The sequence below is a fragment of the Drosophila serrata genome, unplaced genomic scaffold (genome assembly GCF_035046125.1).
Source record: "Drosophila serrata isolate PLE 108 unplaced genomic scaffold, ASM3504612v1 contig_184, whole genome shotgun sequence".
In the NCBI taxonomy this organism is placed as follows: domain Eukaryota; kingdom Metazoa; phylum Arthropoda; class Insecta; order Diptera; family Drosophilidae; genus Drosophila; species Drosophila serrata.
This window is the reverse complement of record NW_028257082.1, coordinates 4,865,617-4,887,025: the sequence shown is the minus strand read 5'-3', so window position 1 is coordinate 4,887,025 and position 21,409 is coordinate 4,865,617. Positions and strand designations below refer to the sequence as shown.

The following is a 21,409-nucleotide window of genomic DNA, read 5'->3' as shown; positions in this document are numbered from 1 at the left end:
TCACTGACCAAAACACTTTTCTTCTGTTTGACCGACACAGAAATCAAAGAAAAGCGCGTTTTGAAGAAAATCCAACAAAAAGCGAAGCGAAAACAAAAAAATAGATTTCACTTTCACGCTTTAAACGGCAAACCCAGCCAGTCACAGATACTTTGTTGCAGTTGCAATGCCAGTTGCCAGTTGCCAGTTGCCGTTTGCTGTGGCACTTGCAATGGCAATTTCAATTGCACATAGAAGTTCCACTGGCCGCAAAAGTGAAGATGAAAATTTTTGTTGCCACTACTGCTGCTGTGGCTTTTGCCAGCCAATTTCATCAGTGCCTGTGGCTTTCACAGCGAAAAGTCAAAAGCAGCAAAAGCAAAGCGAACGAGCGAGCGAGTGAGCTCCACATGGAATAATGGTACATTTATATATATATTCCACAAAAGTTGAGGTCCAGTTTGAAGGGGAGGGAATTTCATTTCATTTCATTTAAATTAAATTTAATTTTATTACCATCAGTTGGATATATAGTGTATGGCAGAGTCTTAATTTATATCAAGTGGCCTAGCAGTTTCCAGCAATTTACCATGATTTCCATGTGGAAGAGCATTGTGGTTTTAAAAATGAAAGGGTTATGCGCTAAGGGATAGAAATTTATTAGTTACTTTGTTAAGTTTAAAATAGCTTCGAATATCATCTTCAATCTAATTAACTGAAATTTACAAAACCCTATTTTATTGTCGTCTCTTAAACAGAACATAAATAATAATTACCATTCATTAGTTGATGTTTTAAAAACCCGTCTTTGGCTTTGTATCTTATTATCTCAACTCCCTTAAAGTGCATAAATTAATATGTACAACTTCATTATGCGTTAAAACAAGCTTCTGTTATTTTCTGGCTAATTAGTTAAGCCTGTAACCCACCCAAAAAAAAAAAAGTTGCATATTTTAAAGTTGGCCAAGAGATCGCGCAGAGATCTCACAACTCTGGTTGGAAAACCCTCTCGACAACAGTTAGTTTCAGTTTCAGTTTGAGTTTCAGTTTCAGTTTCAGGTGCATTTGCAGTTGCATTTGGCTGAGATTAAGTCTCGTCTCTTTTGGCTCTCAGGTGCTTCTATGTACCTTTATTGTGGGCTAGATGGCTTGATGTCTGTATGGCTTTAAAAGTATAAAAGCTGGCCAATGTGGTGGCGCAACGCTTTGGCATGTGCATGTTCATGTGCATGACTCGAGTGCATTGTACAACACACAAAAGCAAAGGCAAACAACACACACACATGAACAATTGCCACAACAACATTAACATTAACAGCAAAACGGCCAACGGCCAACGGGCAACATTTTGTGGCTTGTTTGGCTTTTGGGTTGGGCTTTTGGTTTGTTTTTGTTTTGGTTTTTCTTTGGTTTTTTTTTTTTTTTTTGTGTTGTATTATTCATTTCTTGCTGTTGTTTGCTAAGTGAAAAGCCTTGTTTTGTTTTCCAGTAATTTTCACCATTAGCCATTGGTAGCCGCTTTTGTTGTTGGTGGGGTTCAACAGTCAGTCAGTCGTCGTTAGTTCAATAGATTTCAAAGCAAAAAGGTAATGATTTAATTATGTGGCGCCCACGCAATCAATTTAGTTCATTGATTTTTTCCCTTTCACCGTTCGTTGTTTTCCTTGTACAGTGGACACTAGATGGGGTGAATATTTAGTACTTCTTGAAGTTTTGTTTAAGAATCAATAGTTTTGAGCCTCTTATATTTTATATTCATTATTTTAACAAAGTAAGAGCAACAATTTGATGACAAACAATTACTAAATATTTATAAAAAACACTATAAAACTATTTAGACTTTTTAAGAGCATTTTAACAATTGTTTACATAGAAAGAACTTAATTTAATACATTTTATACATAACTTGGTTTAATATTTTATGATTTTAATTGTATTCAGAAGCTTGTAACCCTATGAAGGAGTCATTTCCGACCCTATAAATCTTTATATTCTTGATGAGCATCAACAGACATTTTGAGCAAGCTATTTTTTCAAAATTTTGAAAATTTTATAGATTTTCAGACCTTTTAAAAAATAACATTTGACAGCTTTCTGAATTAAAATTAATTCATTTTTGCCTAAGTTATGAGTTATTTAGACTTTGATTTATTGAAAAAATTGTCATGTAAAATTTTACGATAAATATCGATCCAAAAAATGCGATTATTTTCGGTTTAGTTACATATTTTTGATACTATCCTGTAACTCAAATCCAAACTGCAAAATAGTTTATTTTCTTGCTATTTTAGATTTTATTTTTCTATAGTAAAAAATCCATAAAAGTTAAGTTATCGAGTGCCTATTGTAAATGTCAAATTAAATGTTGTATTTCTTCTACACATTTTTCGTCTTCTTTAAATTTAATTTGGCAACGGTAAACAGGAGAATAATAATAATAATAATAAATATACAAATGTTTGAAAACTCCTTTCACTTTTTTGAAAAGTTGAAACCAATCCGTCGCTGTTGTAGTTGTAGTTGTTGGTGTCGTGCAACGAAGCATTGCCTGCAGCAGCAGCAGCAGCAGCGGCAGCGTCGGCAAACTCGCAGAATGTTTGCCACATTGCCACAGATACTACAGATACAGATACAGATACAGATACACGCGGCAAGGTGGCATTTCAGAGTTCCACTGACACAGAGACCAACTAAAGCGCAACGCAAAAACGCAACGCGAAGCGAAACGAATCGAAAAGAAAAAAAAGAAATAAAAAAACGAATCGCGAGAAACGAGCCGAAGTACGAGTATCTGCCAGATACAGATACAAAGGCAAAGCCAGCGTTGAACGAACTTTCGCATGTTGTTGCTGTATATAGTTACAGCTACTAACCTTTCCGAGAAGTGTATTTTGCTGCACCAAGAGGAAAGAATGAAATAACTGATAATGATGATGAGTAAAAGATATGCAGATACAGATAGAGATACAGATATATACAAAAAAGTAATAACACTTTATTTTCTAGCCAAGATTAAGTATAAATTCTTATCTTTCCATTAATAATTTGTATTTTAATATTAATGAATATTGATTATTAATTTTAAGCTTACTTGATGCCTGTCTCTGCTAGTTCAAGATACATTTCTAGACGAATCTGACACGAAAATGCTTGGCCAAGCGCAACAAATGTATCTGCTAGGTGGATAGATAGATGGCTAAGGTAGAGTCGCTCTGATATATAGAGAGAGAGAACTATAATTGAAATCGGGTTTCTATTTTTATGATTATTTGATGATTGTGATGGGTGCGCACTCGAGTGGAGCTGAGTAGAGCAAAAAAAGCGATTCCGAAGGCATCGGCTCATGTCTAATAAGCAGATTACGCAGCTCGCACTTGAATGCCCACACAGCGGCCAATCCTCGACAGAAACTCAAAACAAGAGTCACTACTTCAGCCTCAAGAATCTGCCAAAAACAAAAAAAAACTAAAAACTGAAACAAAGAAAATCAAACCTTAAGAGATTCAGAGCATGCTTAATTTATAACTGACGTAACTTGCTTGGATTTATAATCCATTTTACAATTTTCTTTCGTCCCAGCGAAATGAAACTATTATTTTTTTCGAATAATTTTTCCCTATTGCATAACCGTCGTCTCTAGTTTTTTTTTTTACGATCTATTTGAAATGGCAGCCACGTAGCTGTCAAGAGTTGTTGTCACGTCGAAGAAAGTGAAATTACAAAATTTTTGAAAAATCGAACAAGTCAGACCTAAAAATAAAAAGCTGAGCTGTGAAAAGGGCAGACACTCGCCCGGGCAGGTCATCGAGAAAAATTCCAATAGTCCAGATTCGTGTCTCAATGAATGGATTCCCGATTTCCGAATCCCAATTATATAGATTTCGTTGTAGATTGCAGATTTGTTCAGGTGATTATAGTGTAGTGCAATCGTGATTTTGTTGGGGCCATTAACCGATTTGGCCTGCACGTGCTCTCAACATCATCTGAGTATGGCAATGATTAATGATGATAAGGCATCGGGAAAAGTGCACACCAGACCCGGATTAATAAATACTGACGCTTACATACAGTTTATACATAAGATGTAATAAGCAAATAATTTGTTTTCTCAATTTTTTGTTTGTGCAAGCAATTTAATTTTTATTTAATTCGAGCGTCTTGTCTTGAAAGCTCTGTTGCCGAGCTCTCTGCCATCTCAATTTGTTTTTATTTTCTTTATTGTATTATTTGCTTACATACTAAATGTACTATATATTATTATTATATATATTATATGTTATATACATGGTCGGGGCAATAAACTCTCGGCGACTTTTGAACGCTGACATATAGAGAGTGCTCATGATGATGATGATGGTGATGTGCTGGGATCGAATCAGTTGAGTTGGAAGGTTGATTAAATTGTTATTTAAGTGGATTTTTAGGATGGCCCAAATCTTGAGCACTTAAGGGACACTTAGCGAAGGCAACATAAATCAGTTGTTGGACTTTTTGTATTGTAAGCGATGAGTTAATTGCCTTGTTTGTGTTTCTCTCACTTACCTGTTGATGGTGAATCAACTTTTGCAATCATCTGGGCCAGGCTGGCAAATCCCAATTGGTATTAGTCAGCCAAACATCTCGGCCCACATCTCTTGACAGGTATTTCTGATGTTTTGTGGGTGGTCTCACCTCTTTCTCTCTCTGAATTGCAATTTGCAATTAATGACATCTCGTAGTATCTATAAGGTAGTTACACCTTTTGGAGATATACATTTGTGCTTTTCGTGCTAAATTAGCTGGCTAATCCGCACCTGAATCTGGCACAATTGTCAACTGTTGATACAACTGTTTTGTGCTCATGATATTTATATATCATACTTTACTTTATATATAGATACAGATTGTTTCAGTTGACATATTATTTTTATAGCTTACCTGGCATGTTCCATTTAATATATCTGTCTTTCGTTGGCATTTCGTACCTTATCAGTCGCCAGCGGAAATAGTGTATATCTTCAGAGGTAACCAATTTTTTTTTTGGGTGTCGTTAACGGAAGTAAATGAAGTCATGGAAAAAATTTAAGCAAAATTATTGTTGACGCAAAGAAATTGGTAATTATTTTGGGTTAGAAAAAGTGCTAAATAAGTACATTTTTTAAAAGGAAAACTAATTAAACGAAGCCATAACTATTATAAATATGAAATGAAAAAATATGAAAATAAGACAGTTTGAAGATATTTTATATTTTATATATACTACTTGTATAAAATATATTTTAAAGGCTTCTATATCAAGTTTTTAAGTTGTAATTGGACTAAATTATATGAAAACTTGAGAAAAATAACTTAAATAACGATGAAAGAATACTTTAGTGCAGCGCAGACTATATTTTTCAATACCATTTAAAAAACTCATTAGTGTATAATTAATACATTAAATAAAACTCGAATTTCTAACAATAAAACCCTACTCAACAAAAACTTACCTATGATATATGGCTTCTCAGGAGATTAATAAATACAGTATGAACAATGCAATTATTTATGGAGAAACCATATCTCGATTAAAGTGCATCCCCCACAGCAGGCACTCTCACAAGAGTTGTGCTTATTTTTCACCTGGCTGTCTGTCAGTTTAGTATATAGATACATATATTAACTTGATTTGAGCAGATGCCACTTTCGATTCAATTCCCAGGAAGCAATTGATAGTGGCTAAAGAACAGTTTTAGTGGCACGAAGTCATTTATCAATTTTAATTACGAACGAAATTTCCAAAGTTTTGTTGTTTCTGCTTTTTGCTTTTTGCTATTGTTGCTTTTCTGCTTTTTGCTTTTGTTGCCCTGCCTTTCAAATGTCGAAGCGAAAAACAAGGGGGGAACTCACTCTCTGTAGGCTGTTGCTTCAAGGTCTGGCACACACATCGAAAGTATCTCGGAGTTTCGATGTAAGCGATTTTAATTGATTCCGAGTCAAATTGCCATTAACTGATAGATGGAAGGCACGTCGACATGGGCAGGTAGAAAAAATAGAAAAAAAAAAGCAAAATCAGAAACACACACGCACACACCCAGGTAAATCCGCATGCCGAAACTTCATTACTATTCTGCCTAACGAGTGTTTGCTTGTCTCGTATCCCATGGATACTCGGATACTTAGATACTCATCGTCACATTGCTGTAATTATAAGTTGCATGATTCTGAAAAGTCACGCTAGAAAACAATGAGCAGTCAAAAAAAATGGAAAAACAACAACCGAATAGCACTTCAGACAACACATAAAGCACATCAAAATGATATCAAAACTAGGCGAACGAGCAGTCGTGTTTGCCATTTTCAAAGCAGAATTTGAAACACAATAACAAGAAATTTAAATACAAATAAAACTAGAAAAGAACTACGCAAAAAGACGACCAATGAAAACAATAAACAAACCATTTGCAATTGAAAGTTTTGTTGTTTATCCGTTTGGTTTTAATCGCTTAATTGAAATCAGTTGATACTCTAAGCGTAAATTAAATTTAACTCAATTAAAGTCGCCATAATAGTTAACAGTCAGTGGCAAGGTAAATAAACACCAATTTAGGCCGGGCTTAAAGCCAAAATAAATCAACTTAAAATGCAATCAAATATCTGCCCGCTATAGTAATCCATTTTAACCTATTTTTATACCACAATTTCAATTTAAATACTAAAGTCTTAAGCAGGTATAATCAAGTTAAACTCTTTTATAAAGAAATTAAATTCCGTCTTAAATTAAAGCATTTTGTTTCCTTTTCTTTTCATTGCAGGTAAATATTTTTCGCTTTCATATGTTTGCATCGAGCGGTAAAGTAACAAATATTTAACAAATATTATGACAGCAAAAACAAAAGCAAAAGGAAATAATACAAAACTCTTATACAATATTTTTGTGTCAAGAATAATATTTGCACAAATGGCACTTATTCTTTCCATCTGTGCCTATATTTCTATTTGATCAGAATCTTTTCGAGTTGACAAATTGAATGTGCAGAGAGTGAGGCGGATATGGTTCATAGACTATATAGTATAGTCTAGGGTATATTCTAACGACTCTGCTGGTTCCCCCTAATTTCATATCTATTAACTAAATCACAAACAATTTTCCCCCATCATTTTTTGTTTGCTGTCGTTGTATCTTTTGGGCGGTAACTTTCTATTTTTCAATCTGTTTTAATGAACTTCAATTAAATGGCTTAATCTAAATTTGCCCAATCTCAATTTGTATTTTGTAATTTACCTTTGTGCTAATAATTAAGTTCTGAATATAGTTTATTTTATGATCACTTAAAACACGAGTCGCAAATGGGTCTTAATTTTTGTATTGTTTTTGGTTTTGGTGATTGCATAATCTAACCAAAAAGTCGAGAAAAGAAAGACAAGCCCATGAAATGAATTAAATTAACTGAGTGTGTCGGTTGTCCAATCAAATCCAAATCAAATTCAGGCGGCTCTCTATCTCTGTGTCACGTTTGTGAGACTCAATTCCACACTTTTTTTTTTTTTGACACAGAAAATGAGGAAAGGAAAATTAAACCCGACCAAAGTAGAGCTTCATCGCCAGACACACAGCAAAACCGAAAGTCAAGAAGCACTGAAAGGTGCACAAAGCGCAAAACCAATAAAAGCTACTACCTAGAAAAGATACAAAGATACAAAGATATAAAGAAATGAAAAGAAAACAGAAAGAAAGGAAGCTAATTTTTAGCTTAAAGAAATTCAATTTCCGCTTTGTCATAAACAGCAAAAGGGCTAAACACTTCCGATCAGCAGTTTATTTCAATGCAATTATTATATATATTAGACTTTAATTGCTTTTAAATTTCACGGAAAATGTATTATTAAATATGGCAATGAATGACTAAATGAATTTTATAAATGACAGCTTGAGTTTTATTTTGTTAATTACTCTTTTGAAAAGTAATCTAAACATTCCCATCAAAGAAATTCTTTATAAATACTTCACAAAACTCTTAACCTTTTAAATTCTTAAGTGTTAAGTAAGCCTAGTTTCCTTATTAGTCTCAAAGGGTATTCACATCTTCGTTTTGGTTTTATTTCTAAGTTTTCCAACGATTCTTGGGCGCTGGTCAACCCGGCACTTTCATTTTCAGTCTTGTCTTGGTAATGCCAGTATGTGAAGCTATGCCAAAAACGCAAGTGTATCTGAATCTGATTTCTGATTTCTGATTTTGTCCGCGTGTTTGACGCTGGAATTGAATGGAATGTATTGGAATGGAATGGAATTGAATGTCGGTCGAACTGGTTTTGGGGTTCCTAGCCGCTTGGCTGGCATAACAATTAGTTAAGCGATTTGCATTTGTTTGCGGATCGATGGGAGCAAGGCAAAAGGCGATTGGGTCTAGAATTTTTGGCCACCGAACATCACATCGCACTTTCGTTTCGGCATTTGCCAAAGTTAAAGTCCGCTGATCGAATGGCGGAACTGAAGTATCTGATCTCTTTTGGGCTAACACTGCACACGGAGAGCGTGAGAGATACAGATACATTCGCAATGGACTCGACACGGCTTATTGGGTCAGGGTCGCCCTGAATGAGTCTGCGTCGTCTTGCCAAACAGCCAAGACATCATCAGCCGCAGATACAGATACACATTGAGGCAGCAGGCAACAACAAACGGCTAACAAAACAGCTAAGACAGCGCAGCAATGGCAACAACAATAGCATTCATAATGGCAACAAGCTTGGCCCGACTTCGACCTCAGCTCTCAGCGTTTTATATTATATTTCTTGTATGCTGCCGCTGCAGTGCAAGATGGCTTTGTATCTGCAAGATACATTAACGCTTGCTTGCCTCAATGCTACCGCGAGTATTACTTTTTTCAGGCGTCCATCACGAGAGCGAATAGGCATTAATCAAACAATATCCCAAAACAACCTTTCAGAAATCAAACACCCCCCCCCCAAAAAAAAACACAAAATTTGTTGCCAAACGGTTTTTGGGTAAATTATAACATTGAGCCCCTCAAACTGACAGTTATTCTGCCCCGATAATAACGGTAAAGCTAATGAAGCTATATTTTGTACTCGCATATATATATTATACCATCCAGATTTTTGCCTTCATCTCATTACTGTTATTATAAAGGCCAAACGCATCCAATTTAAATGAGCTGAGAGCAGTCGAAACAAGTATGAAATATATATGTATATACTTTTATATACATATATTGAGTAAACATCAGATAAATACCCCAATATATATACACAGCGAGCGATTATTGTTGCTATGCTTTGTGTTGTCGCTACTAAATAATTATTATTCACATAATTTTTGGTCTATTTTTGGATTTCTCGATAGCAGCTACGGTCTCCCCAATTAACATAACACTAATCTGTGTGCACGAGACGGATTTGGAATAGGAATAGGAATATATATGTATGCATATGTAGGTCTTATCAGTAGGGCAGGGCTGCCTTTTCCCCGCTTATCTGAAAAGGTTCCCCCTCTGTTTCTTATGTTTTCGATTTTGTTTTCCTTTGTTTTGGAGTTAGAATTTGAATTGAAGCCGAAAATAAACGAATCTGAATGTTGGGGAATTTTGAATTGGGAGAATACTACACTTTTCTTTATAATGATAACCATAATAATATTAGAAAAGAGCTTAAAATTCTTGTATATTCCTTTTAACTGGAGGTAAACACTTTGTTTCTGAAAAATGTATTTCTTTATTTAGTTTTTATTTAGTATCTTTAAAGGAGTATTGTAAAAATATACCAAATAATGTAAAGTTTGATTTTAATTTAATTTTTGTATAGAAAAATGTTAAAAATGTTAAGGTTTTAAAAATTCTTTGAGGGTTTTAAATACCAAAAACTCTTTAAAAATGTAGCTGTCAAAAAATTAAGTAACCCCAATAGGGCATATTTATTAACCAAAAACATATATTTATTACCAAAATAATTATTTCATAATTGTAAATGCTAAGCCTATTGAGCTTTTTATTTTCTCTCGGTGCATACTTAAAAAGCAACAGCAACAAGTGAAGTGCTGCTTGCTGCATACAAAATAATGAAATCGAAAACTGACGGCCTGCAAAAATGCATTACAAAAATGGCATAAAAGCGGCTCACACGCAAACACACTCACACACACACTCACACACCTGCCAATATACAAACTTGCGCACCTAGGCATAGTGCTGCTGCTTCTTCTTGATCGCTTTATCAGCTGAGCGAGCAGCACCCGCATATTGCAGAGAGATACAGAGACAGACAGACAGAGAGAGAGAGAGAGAGAGAGAGAGATCGACCGACTAACCCACAGTGGTGTGCGTATGTGTGTGTGCCCTTCTAAAAAAGCCCAAGCAGCTACAAACTCACTCAAACAGCATTCCAATTCCACTCAAGCCTTGTGACGTCAGCGGGCGAGCTTTTATTGTGGCGCTCTCTCTCTCTCTCTCTCTCTGGCTCGCCAATATTCTAAGCGCGACAGCGACGCCGACCGAGGCAGAGGCAGCTCCCCAAAGTGGGAGCTAGCAAGCACAGCCAGTCGGCGACGTCAACGTCAAATGGTTTTCGAACGCGCAACTTAACGGTCGACGGCGGCCAAAGAAATAAAGAAATAGAAAAATTAATAGTCGAAATATAAAGTACAAAATCCGACTAAAATATATCAATTTGTGTACAACAAAAAAAAGTTCAAAAGTGCAAGAGGATAAGTGTGTGTTTGTGCTTGAGATTTGCCCAAGAAATTAACAACCAGAAGCGCGAATTAAATTGAAATCGGAACGGGGGAAAGAAAATCGGGAGTCGCTTAGTCGCGTTTAGTAGGCGCCAATTGGGCACCCGCCGCTGCCGCCCATCGCCTTCTTTTCCTAGTCCTCCTGCTCTGCCGCTGCTTCTCGTTCGATGGTGATGCGGTGCTAAAACAAAATCCACACGGAATCCATATTTGTTTTTTGCCTTACTTACTTTGCACTCGGTACGTTAAAAAAAAAAAAAAAATACAAAACTAAGCCTTTTTACACTTGTTTCTTCGTATATTTAAGTGTGCGATTGTGTGTGTAGGCTTTGAATTTTCGTGTAAGAGACTTTCTGCCATTGTTGTTTGCTGCTTTCTTCAGCGGCGAAAGAGTAGATGGGAAGAGAGAGAAAGACAACAACAACGATTTTCACTTTTATTTGAGACCAGTCTAGGCCAACACCAATACATGCACACAGAGCACGCACAGCACTCACGTACGGTAGAGCTTGCACCTGTTTGCATGTTGACGTGAGGCAGCAGCTGCACACTGCCACTAAAACACCGTTATGATAATGATAAACCTAATGATAATGATGCATAGTGCATTTACAAAACTACAACAACAACTACAGCGTTTTGAAGTTTACGAATTTAGCCACAGAAATTGGTGAAAATTACAGCGTTAATTTGCGGTTGTATTTACCTAAGAGTGTGTGTGAGTGTGTGCGTGTTACCATAATTGTGAAATTAAAGTGTTTAGTTTTGGGGAAAAGGGAATGGAGTTGAAGGATCCCATTTTTATAAAGAAATCAATTCTTTAATTCAGAAATCTATGAGTTAAAAATAACAGCTACTAATATATAAACATTTCCGAAATTCCATAATGTATTATTTAGAAACGACTTAAAAATATAATTAATAGGCTGCTGTAATTTATATTATTTTATATTATGACATTTTTAAAATCCCCTTTTGTGAAATAAATTACTTAAGTAATAAACATTTCTTAAATTGGTGAAATTAAAGTCTAACGATGCAAAAACTAAATTTCTTGACGGCTATTTAATCAAATATTGATTCAGCAAAACTTTGAAAATATTTGATAATTAAAAAAGATCTAAAACTTACAAAATTCGGTTACGAAATAATTTGTATAATAATAAACAAGTGAAAGAACTACATTTAAACTGAAATAATAATTGATTTCATTATTTGTTATATTTAAAATTGGATTCTTATGTAAACTTAATAAATATCCGGTTGATTTTCAACTAACAAAACCCAAATATTGCTTTTAGTGCACAGCAAAAAAACACTCAATCGAAACTATAGAAAGTAATTAACAGAAAAATTATAAAAATCGATTTGATTTCACACTTTGTTCAAGTTATTAACTAGCGCAGCGGTGTTAATTATATTTTGAAAGGGAGAAACTAAGAAAACTAATGCTGACCAGGGGAGTTCCTGGATGCATATCTTCAAGGGCAAATTCTTCACAATTTCGATTGGCGATTGCCTCATGAAAATGCAGTTTAAACAATTACAATAAATACATGACAGCGGCAATTTGTGCTGTGTGCGGCGGAGACGTCAATAGCAATTAATAAACAACTAATTGTCTGGCAGAAAAAAAAAAAACAAAAAAACAGCAAAGAAGCCAGACTTTTAACTGGAACTGAGTGAATAACAATATGTTGCTCGTGTATATACCCAAACCCCATTCAGAAGTGTGAACCCAGCCACGCGGCAGTTCACTCGGCTCTCATTTCCCAAGACTCAAAGATTCATACACTAAATATCAGCGACATCAGGGGGGACCAAAACAAATTTTAGTTATATTACCCAATTCACACGAAAAGCGACCACAAATTAATGCACTCGCCCTCGTGAGTTTAAAAAGCAGACAGTGTTGTCGGAATATAAGCAGGGAGAATAATAAAAAATATACATATATTAGGATAAAGGAAAAGTCTAGAAACAATTTTAATTTTAATTTTAAATAAGTTGGTAACCGGTAGTAAAATGCGGAACCAAACTAATTGAGGGAAATTATATAAGTTTTTACTTAAAACATTTCAAAATACTGTAATCAACTTTGAAAATATTCAAATAGTGGTTTATCAATTAAATTTCACCTTTAAAACTAAACAAAGTATTGAAACTTTCCAAATATAGTCTGGGTCTCTACTCAGGCACATTCATATAATCATTATCATTGGGCAATAAAAAAGGCGATAAGCAATTATTGCATCAGCTTCAAGCGCAATATTTGCTGAATAATAGAAAGTAGATAACCTAAAGTTGGAAGTTTGCAAATATCCCGGATATATTCTCGTATTTAGTACAAGATTCATAACAAAAAAACGATTTTTAAGATCATGGGGATAATCTGGGAGCTGGAAGAACCTCCAAGTGCCCCTGTCTGACTTAGATCAAACATTTGTAGCCAACGAGACAGCACTGCTCTGATCTCAGTTTTAATGTACATATATATTTCTTTATTTTTTTACGCCGTGTGAATGTATTGTTTTGTTGTATTTTAGTTTGGATTTGCATGCGACTGGGTGAGGAGACTATACTATATATATATTGTGCAAATCGGCAGGTCGTCCGAAATCGGTACGCGCGGCATATTCTCGGGGTTAACTAAGTTGTTTTGAACTGCACTGTGAATCATGCGATCCGAAGAGTCCCATTTTGTGAATTTGAATTGTATTATGGCAATCGGTGAAATGGCTTCCTTAACTCGTTTAGCCATCTAACCCCACTAACTATAACTATATTATGTATATATATATTTTGTGGTTGCCAGCCAGTTATGCCACAAAATTAAATTCTTTCTTTCTCTATTTTTTTGTTTTTGTTTTGTGAGTGAACGCACAAACAAAATGATAAAAAAAAGAAAGAAAAATGAAAAAAACGAGAGCCCAAAACTCATACATATACACACCACAGATAAAACTTATACAAGAGATAGAGCTAAACGATATAATGGGCCATGTATGTATAAACGGAAGGCAAAAAAATACTTTGGGGGGGATGGGAATAGGGAAACGAGACTAGGAATGGTAGGGATTGTTTTTGGAAACAGAAAAGGAAAAATAAAACAAATAGAAAAAGTAATAGAAAAGGCATAGAAAACAGAATAGAATCAGAATCAGTATCAGAGAAACGTCGCCTGGTCGATAACAACGCGGAACTTTTGTCTCGGGAGCATTTTTCGAACCAATACGATACGATACGATCCACAATTTTGGGTTGCGATGCCAAAAACCAATGTCGATGTTGTTATTGCCGTCGATCTTTTGGCTTGTTGGTGGGAACAAAACAGGCAGAAGCAATCAAATAAAACTACCAACACAGATACACTAGAAAAAAGTGAAATAAAATAAGCAATAAATAGCACAGAATTTAATGTTTAGCGCGTAGGCCGCACTCACACACCGAGGAACAAATTTAGCGAATTTAAAGCAAATTAATTAATTAAAAGAAGCCCCCGGGCGGCATTTGGCATTGGCTAGATAAAATGGCAAAAATAAATAAATAAATAACAGTGACAATATCATGATGATGATGATGAAACGACAACAAAGAGCAAAAACATAATAACAAATAGAATCAAAAAAACAAAAAACCAAAGTGCGGCAGGTTGATAAATTTGGAAATAGAAGGGAAGACAAACACGTACACGGTCTGAAAAACAAAATAATCAACAAATTTGGCATTAGAGTTTACAGGAAATTAAAAGAAATGGCTAAAAAAGTGCTTAACGAGAGTTGAAAATGAAAAGACTATTTTCAACTAGTATTCAATGTTCCATTTACTCAATTATTTTTACATTTTCCCCCCCAAAATAATTTTTTAAACATTTTACAAGCCATCAAGCGAGGCTATTGAATAATAATCACTTGCTTTTTAACCAGACTTCATTCGTTTGACCTCGACATTTCCACTTCCACCCAAAATTCCTAATAAAAAATTCGGTTTTTTCCAACAAAACCGTAAAAGACGAGCCAACCGCTTTAGTTACAATAACAAGAACGATGGTATTCTAACCAGCCAGAATCAGTATAAGATATAATAGATATACAATAGATTCAAAAAAATAAAAACAGATTGATAATAGGTACTAGAATTAGTATGCAAAGTAAATCCAACTAATCTTCTTTGTTCCCTTATCATTACAGTGCGGGACACTAGACGGAGCCGAACCGTTATATCATCAGCAGCGCAGCAACAGAATGGACGTTTATCAGATCGATGATGGTTTCCACTCGGACGGTGGCACCGAGACACCACCGCCATCGCCCAGCTCGGGCTCATCGATTGCCTCAACATCGGACCATGGATCCCTGGAGAGCGTCGATACCGGTGGGACACAGCGGCTGGCCGTGCTCTCGTTCGAGCAGGTGAGCAAGCTGCACAACGTGATGGACGAGAAGGTGGCCATACATGGACGCGGTAACTTTCCCACACTGGAGGTGACGCTCAAGGACCTGGTCAATCTGGTGCGCCGCAAGCTGGAGGCAGAGGTGAATGCCGGCGGCGCCGGGGTGTTAGTTAAGGACATCCGTCTCAATGGCGGGGCAGCTAGTCATGTTTTAGCCAGCGAGGATCAGCCGTACAATGACCTGGATCTGATATTCGCCATCGAGCTGAGTTCGCCGCGCGTCTTTGACCGCGTCAAGGTGGCCGTGCTCAACACATTGCTCGACCTAATGCCGGAGGGCGTCTGCAAGCGACGCATCTACACGTGCTCCCTGAAGGAGGCCTATGTCGGCAAGATGGTTAAGGTGAATAATAACAATGACGGTGACCGCTGGTCGCTCATCTCGCTGGGCAATTCGCCAGGACACAAGAATGTCGAGCTGAAGTTCGTCGATACCATGCGGCGACAGTTTGAGTTCTCCGTGGACTCGTTCCAAATAGTACTCGATTCGTTGCTACTCTTCTACGACTGCGCCGCTCTGCCCATCTCGGAGAACTTCTATCCGACGGTGGTCGGCGAGTCGGTGTATGGAGACTTCCAGGAGGCCCTCTACCATTTGCAAAAGAAACTGATCTCAACGCGTCAACCGGAGGAGATACGAGGCGGCGGCCTGCTCAAGTACTGCAATCTATTGGTGCGCAACTACAAGGCCGTCGACTCGCAGCTCATCAAGACCCTTGAGCGATATATGTGCTCGCGCTTCTTCATCGACTTCCCGGACATCAATACGCAGACGACCAAGTTGGAGGCCTACTTGCGTAACCATTTCTGGGGCGTCGATGAGGAACCGCTGCAGTATCAGTACCTGATGCATTTACGCGAAGTGGTCGAAATGTCGACTGTCTGCCTGATGGGGCACGAGCGACGACAGACGCTCCATCTCATTCAGTCGCTGGCCGCCCAGGTGCTCTTCAACAAACAGGAGAAGCAACACCAAGAACAGTACCAACAACAGCAACAGCAACAGCACCAGCAACACCAGCATCAGCAACATCAACAGCAGCAGCAGCAGCAGCAACACCAGCAGCAGCAGCAGCAACAGCAACGTCAGCAGCATCAGTTCCTGGACACAGCGCAGCAGCTGCAGCAGGCACAGACGCAACAGCAGCCGCAGCAAGCCACCACATTGACTTTGGTCTCACAGGCACCGCCAACCGGCCAGGCGCCACAGACGATCTACGTGCAGCAGGCCGCTCCCGCTGCCGTCTGTTGCACGAGCAGCACGGATCAGACGGCGACAGCCGCTCCACAGACCATACAAATACAGGCCGGTCCGCCGGGACTCATCTATGCCAATGGCGTCTACTATGCACCTGTGATCCCCAGCACCATCTGCACGTGCAACTCCACCTGGCTGAGCACGTGATTGGAGCAGCAGCAGCAGCATCATCATCAGCATCAGCATCAGCATCAGCATCAGCAGCAGCATCAGCAGTTCCATCAGCAACATCAACAGTGGTCAGAGAATACATTGGGATCGTCGCTTTTGGCTGAAACTGAAACGGAACCACCACTAGAAACAGCACTTATAGCACCACAATCATCACAGTCACTAATAGCACCCGGAACCCAAGTCCCTCACCATAACATACCCGCGAACAGTCAACCAATTAGCACCAGCAATAGCAGCAAGAAAAAGAATAAGACTCAGACTCAAACTCAGACTCGGCAAGGAGCTGAAGCAACAGCAATGGCAGGAGAGATCACTACAGCAACAGAAGCATCAATAGTAGCAGTAGCAGCAGCAACCATGACAAGGACATCGAAGAAGAGCAACATAATGAATCAGGAGGCAGTAGTTGCAGCAACAGCAGCAACAGCAGCAACAACAGCAGCAGCAGCAACAGCAGCAACAACAGCAGCAGCAGCAACAGCAGCAGCAACCGTAGCAGACACAACAGAGGCAACAGAACCCGGAGGAGGCGGCGGTATTACGGGCAGCTTGGTGCTGACACCTCAGCAGATCAACGGACTGCCCGTCTACAGTCAATTGGAGGACGGCGGAAGATCGGCGGCGGGCACATACAGCGGACAATTTGCCTACTTTTATCCGCACGATGGCTCGGCGCCCAGTGTGTTGCTGCTGGGCGAGGACTCATACCTCAATGTGACCGAGCAACAGGAGCAACAGCAAGTCCAGTTTGTCTAGAAGGATGTCGAGGGAAAGAGAGAGAGAGGGAGAGAGATTAGAAAGAGAGAGAGAAGGGGATGAGGGTCATTCATGTTGGCTTGCCCTGTCTTGCCCCTATGTATACTGTTTCGATTACTGTTGTTAATTCGTCGTTATTCATTCGGTTGGCTAATTCTTTTCGTTATCTGTGTACGATGAGAGGTCTTAACTTAACAACAGCTCCTTTTCTAATGCAATTCAATCGATATATGTGTATATATATATATATTCAATGTGACCCAAATGTCGACTTGCAAGAAGACTTTCCCACCACCGACACCGACACAGACACCGACACCGACACCCTTGGCACACGCTCCTACTTTAATAATATATACATGCCTGCAGACTGAACATTCAGCCGCTGTTAGATGTTGTTAAAGAGACTCTCATGCCACTAACCCACATACCATCCAAGACCCAAAATAAGCCACGCCAAGATGGATTGAAAACGATTTCGAATCGAACCTATCATAGTTAAGGATTGTCACTAGGCTCCTCTCCACGTTACTTGTGTGTCTACAACTAAATTTCAATTTGTAAAATCAAAAAAAAAAATCAAAAATTACCAAAAAAATTAGAAAGGGAAACACCAAATGAAAAAACTAATGTAATGCCAAAATTCAATTTGTTAGCTCGGTCCAAAATCGTTTTCATCTTTTTCCAACTTTGCCCATGATCATTTTTTTTTTTTTGTAATAAACAAAACCCCTAAAAAGCTAAAGCTGAATATGACTTAATTTTGGATTTGCCCCCGCACAACCCACCCACCAACCACACACCACCTAACATTGTATTTTTTTAAATAAACAAACACACACACACACACACAGAAAAGCAAAAAAAAAGAAAAACTGAAGAAAAATGATTTAAAGCCGGCAGCAGCAGCCTGTTAATTATGAATTGACCTTTTTGTGGGCCAAGTGCAGCGAGTGTTGGGCTCTCTTCCAGTCTGGAAATTCCAAGCAACAATCTAATTGCAGGCTGAAACGATGATAAATTCAACGATGATATATGTAAATATTAGTCAAATTGAAATGTAGTAGAAGATGTCGGAGGAGAACAACGACGACGAGGCGGATATTCAGAGGATGTATCTCTAGGCATCAAGGAAAGAGTTGCTCAATGAAATTCAATTCACAAAACACAAAAAAAAAAAAAAAAAAAAAAAACAAACAACTTAATTAAATGTAAAGAAAATCAAGCAACAAAAACGATAAAAAATATATATATTTATATAGGGAAAATCTCTGAGAAGTGTAATATTTTGTAGAACATTTTCGGTGTGTCAAGCAACAGCAACACGTATGTGAATGATTGATTGATTGATTGTTATGGAGTATTTGCTAATGAAAAAAGAAGGGTGATAATGTGTATGAATGTTAAACTGATATATATATACATATATATATTTATGCATATGAAACATAAATATTCTCTAAAAACAACAAAAATATTTATACTTTGAATGCTACAAACAAAATGAAAATAACAAAAAAAGAAATATAAGAGAAACCTCAAGAAGTGTTTGCTTTATGTGTAAGTCTCCTCTTTTTGCAATTGCAATAAAAATACAAGAAAATATATATATGTATTCTCATAATGCCCGATAAATATATAGTATATATATTTATATTCACAACAAAAATGAAAGACAAACGGTCCACGATGATGACGATGATGATGATGATGTTGAATGACGTTGATGATTACGATGTTTCCTCTCTGTGTGCATTCTTTGAGAATTTTTTACCAATCACACACAACTACACCACACACACACACACCACACACAAACAACACACTCTTTTGTATAATGTTAACCCCCCTGAACTTGTGTTTTGAATTTATGTATTAACTTTAGTTTAAACATTGTGACATAATGAACGATGTACGCTGTATGTATGTGTATATATCCAGATTATCTAATGCATATTCGACAAGGTCCAAAGCCAACGTATTCCAATTTGCAGTCTGCAAAAACATTTTATTTAGTGCAAACTTTAAAACGTGAAGAAAACCTAAGCAAAACAAAAAACTGAACACTGAAACCGCGAAACTAAAACTGAATCAAAATCCTAAACCAAAAAGGGAAAATTACAAAAAAAAAGTAAGGAAGAAACGAATGAAAACTGTTTGGTTTTGCCAATTGCAGAAAAGAGAAGAGGGTTTATTTTTAATATATTTGGGTCCCACAGCAAAATAATGCTTGGGTTTTACATACAATACAATACCATACAATACAATACAATAACAATAAAATATAGATATATACACATATATATATATTATTTAGCTGTATGTTAGTTGGATAAGCCTGTAGAGAAGTGGACATTTTTTGAAATATCTCTAGCGTGTAATCTTAAATTTATACATCTACATCTACATATATATATACAGATAAAGATACCAGATACAAGATACAGATACCAGATATAATTGTAAATTCAAGCAAATCAATCAACAATCCATTGAGATTTGTATATAATATATACTTAATTACGTATATCTAATTATTATACCAACAAACATACACACCAAACACACCCCACTATATCACACACACACACGAAACACACCCACACACAACAATATATAAATATTACTTACATATTACATTATATCTATAAATGATAATAATAATAATGTATCTATATCTATACCATATACAAAACAATTACCATACATATTACTTCTGTGCGCTTCTTGCGATCTAAGGAATTTCAATAAAAACAAACAAAAATTACCTAAAAAGTATAAAACCAACGAAAAATGATTACAAAAAAAATATACAAAAAACAAAAAATATAAATCCCCCGCTTAAGCATTTATCACTCTCGGTTTGGGTATGAAGAGGTTGGGATGAGGGGGGTTTTGGGCATTATATGGACACCGGGGCTCGAGAAGTTCGTTGGCAGATTCGCCATCTATAACCAGTTGGCCATTCCAATCCATTGGACAACGACGACGACGAAGCAACTGTTTCCTCCTTTCCAATTTTTATGGCTAACATCTGCCGATTATGAGAGAGGCGACGCCGATGGAGACACACCGAAGTGCATCCACATCCATGGCCTGGGACTGGAACTTGGACTGGAGCTCCAACTCGGACTACAACTTCATCTTCATTTTCATCTTCATCTTCATCGTCGACGGCGGCGGCTTTCGCTTCTTCTGGCCGCCCGGTTTCACTTTTTCTACGAGAGTACAATTTAATTCGCCTGTGTTTTCGGGTAATTGTATAATTTTTTGTGTTTTTGTTGCAACAACAACAACTACAACAACATATATGCAGCCATTGCCAGTCTGGCTATGTTATATGACCCACGAAGATGTTGATAGGTTGGAAATATGACAAATACACATTGGATTGGAAGCCGGCGCAGGTGAACGGTTCGCCATGCGGCAGCGTGTTTATAGTTGGCATCTGGGATATTGGTGATTTATGCATTTTGATTAGCCCGTTAATGGCCCAAAGAGTTTTTCGCGTGCCTGAAAAGATACTAAGCGAGCCAAAAATAGATAACAAGTCTATGTAGATGAGGCGCCAGCCAATAGCGGCAGGCATTCATATAGCCATAAAGACACACAATTTCAAGCAAAACAAATACCTGGGGCGCAGACACCTGCTACTTAGATAAATATATGTCTTTAGCAAATCATTAAAACTTCAATAAGAGCTTAAAACAAGCATGACTTGATGCGTATACTTAATATTTGCAAATATTAAGTATACGCATATATTTTAAAAAATTAAGTATACGCGCCATGGGATTCGAAAAGCTTTTCAAAAGCTTTGGGTTTTGTGCCAGTTAGCTTTTTTCTGCAATTTAAATTACTGTTTGTATTTTTTAGTATTTGTTCTTAATATATATATTGTTTTGGTCAAATTATTTTTAACGAGCAGACATATTATATATGACAGGAACAAATGTTACATATACACATGTATATATATATAGTCCACCGATTCGCCATTCTCCGACTTATATATATGTAACATTATATAGACGAATATCTTCATAGTTTAATTCTAATAGCTTGCTCTTAAATTTGTTCC

The 21,409-nt window shown here is 37.1% G+C and overlaps 1 protein-coding gene across 5 annotated transcripts in view; it reads left to right on the top strand.

The window, feature by feature from the left end:
* Positions 1–20,161, top strand: part of LOC110181946 (terminal nucleotidyltransferase 5C) — a 54,493-nt gene extending 34,332 nt beyond the window's left edge. For 3 of the 5 annotated variants that reach the window (XM_020949886.2, XM_086828336.1, XM_020949893.2), the window contains one exon: positions 14,878–20,161. In XM_020949886.2, coding sequence (XP_020805545.2) covers positions 14,878–16,545 — 1,668 coding nt within the window. In that variant the 3' untranslated portion in view covers positions 16,546–20,161. Of the gene's footprint in view, positions 1–21; positions 10,928–10,984; positions 14,817–14,877 lie in introns of those variants that run through there. The other 2 variants (XM_020949916.2, XM_020949910.2) reach the window with 2 other exon arrangements.
* The last annotated feature ends 1,248 nt before the right edge of the window (positions 20,162–21,409 follow it).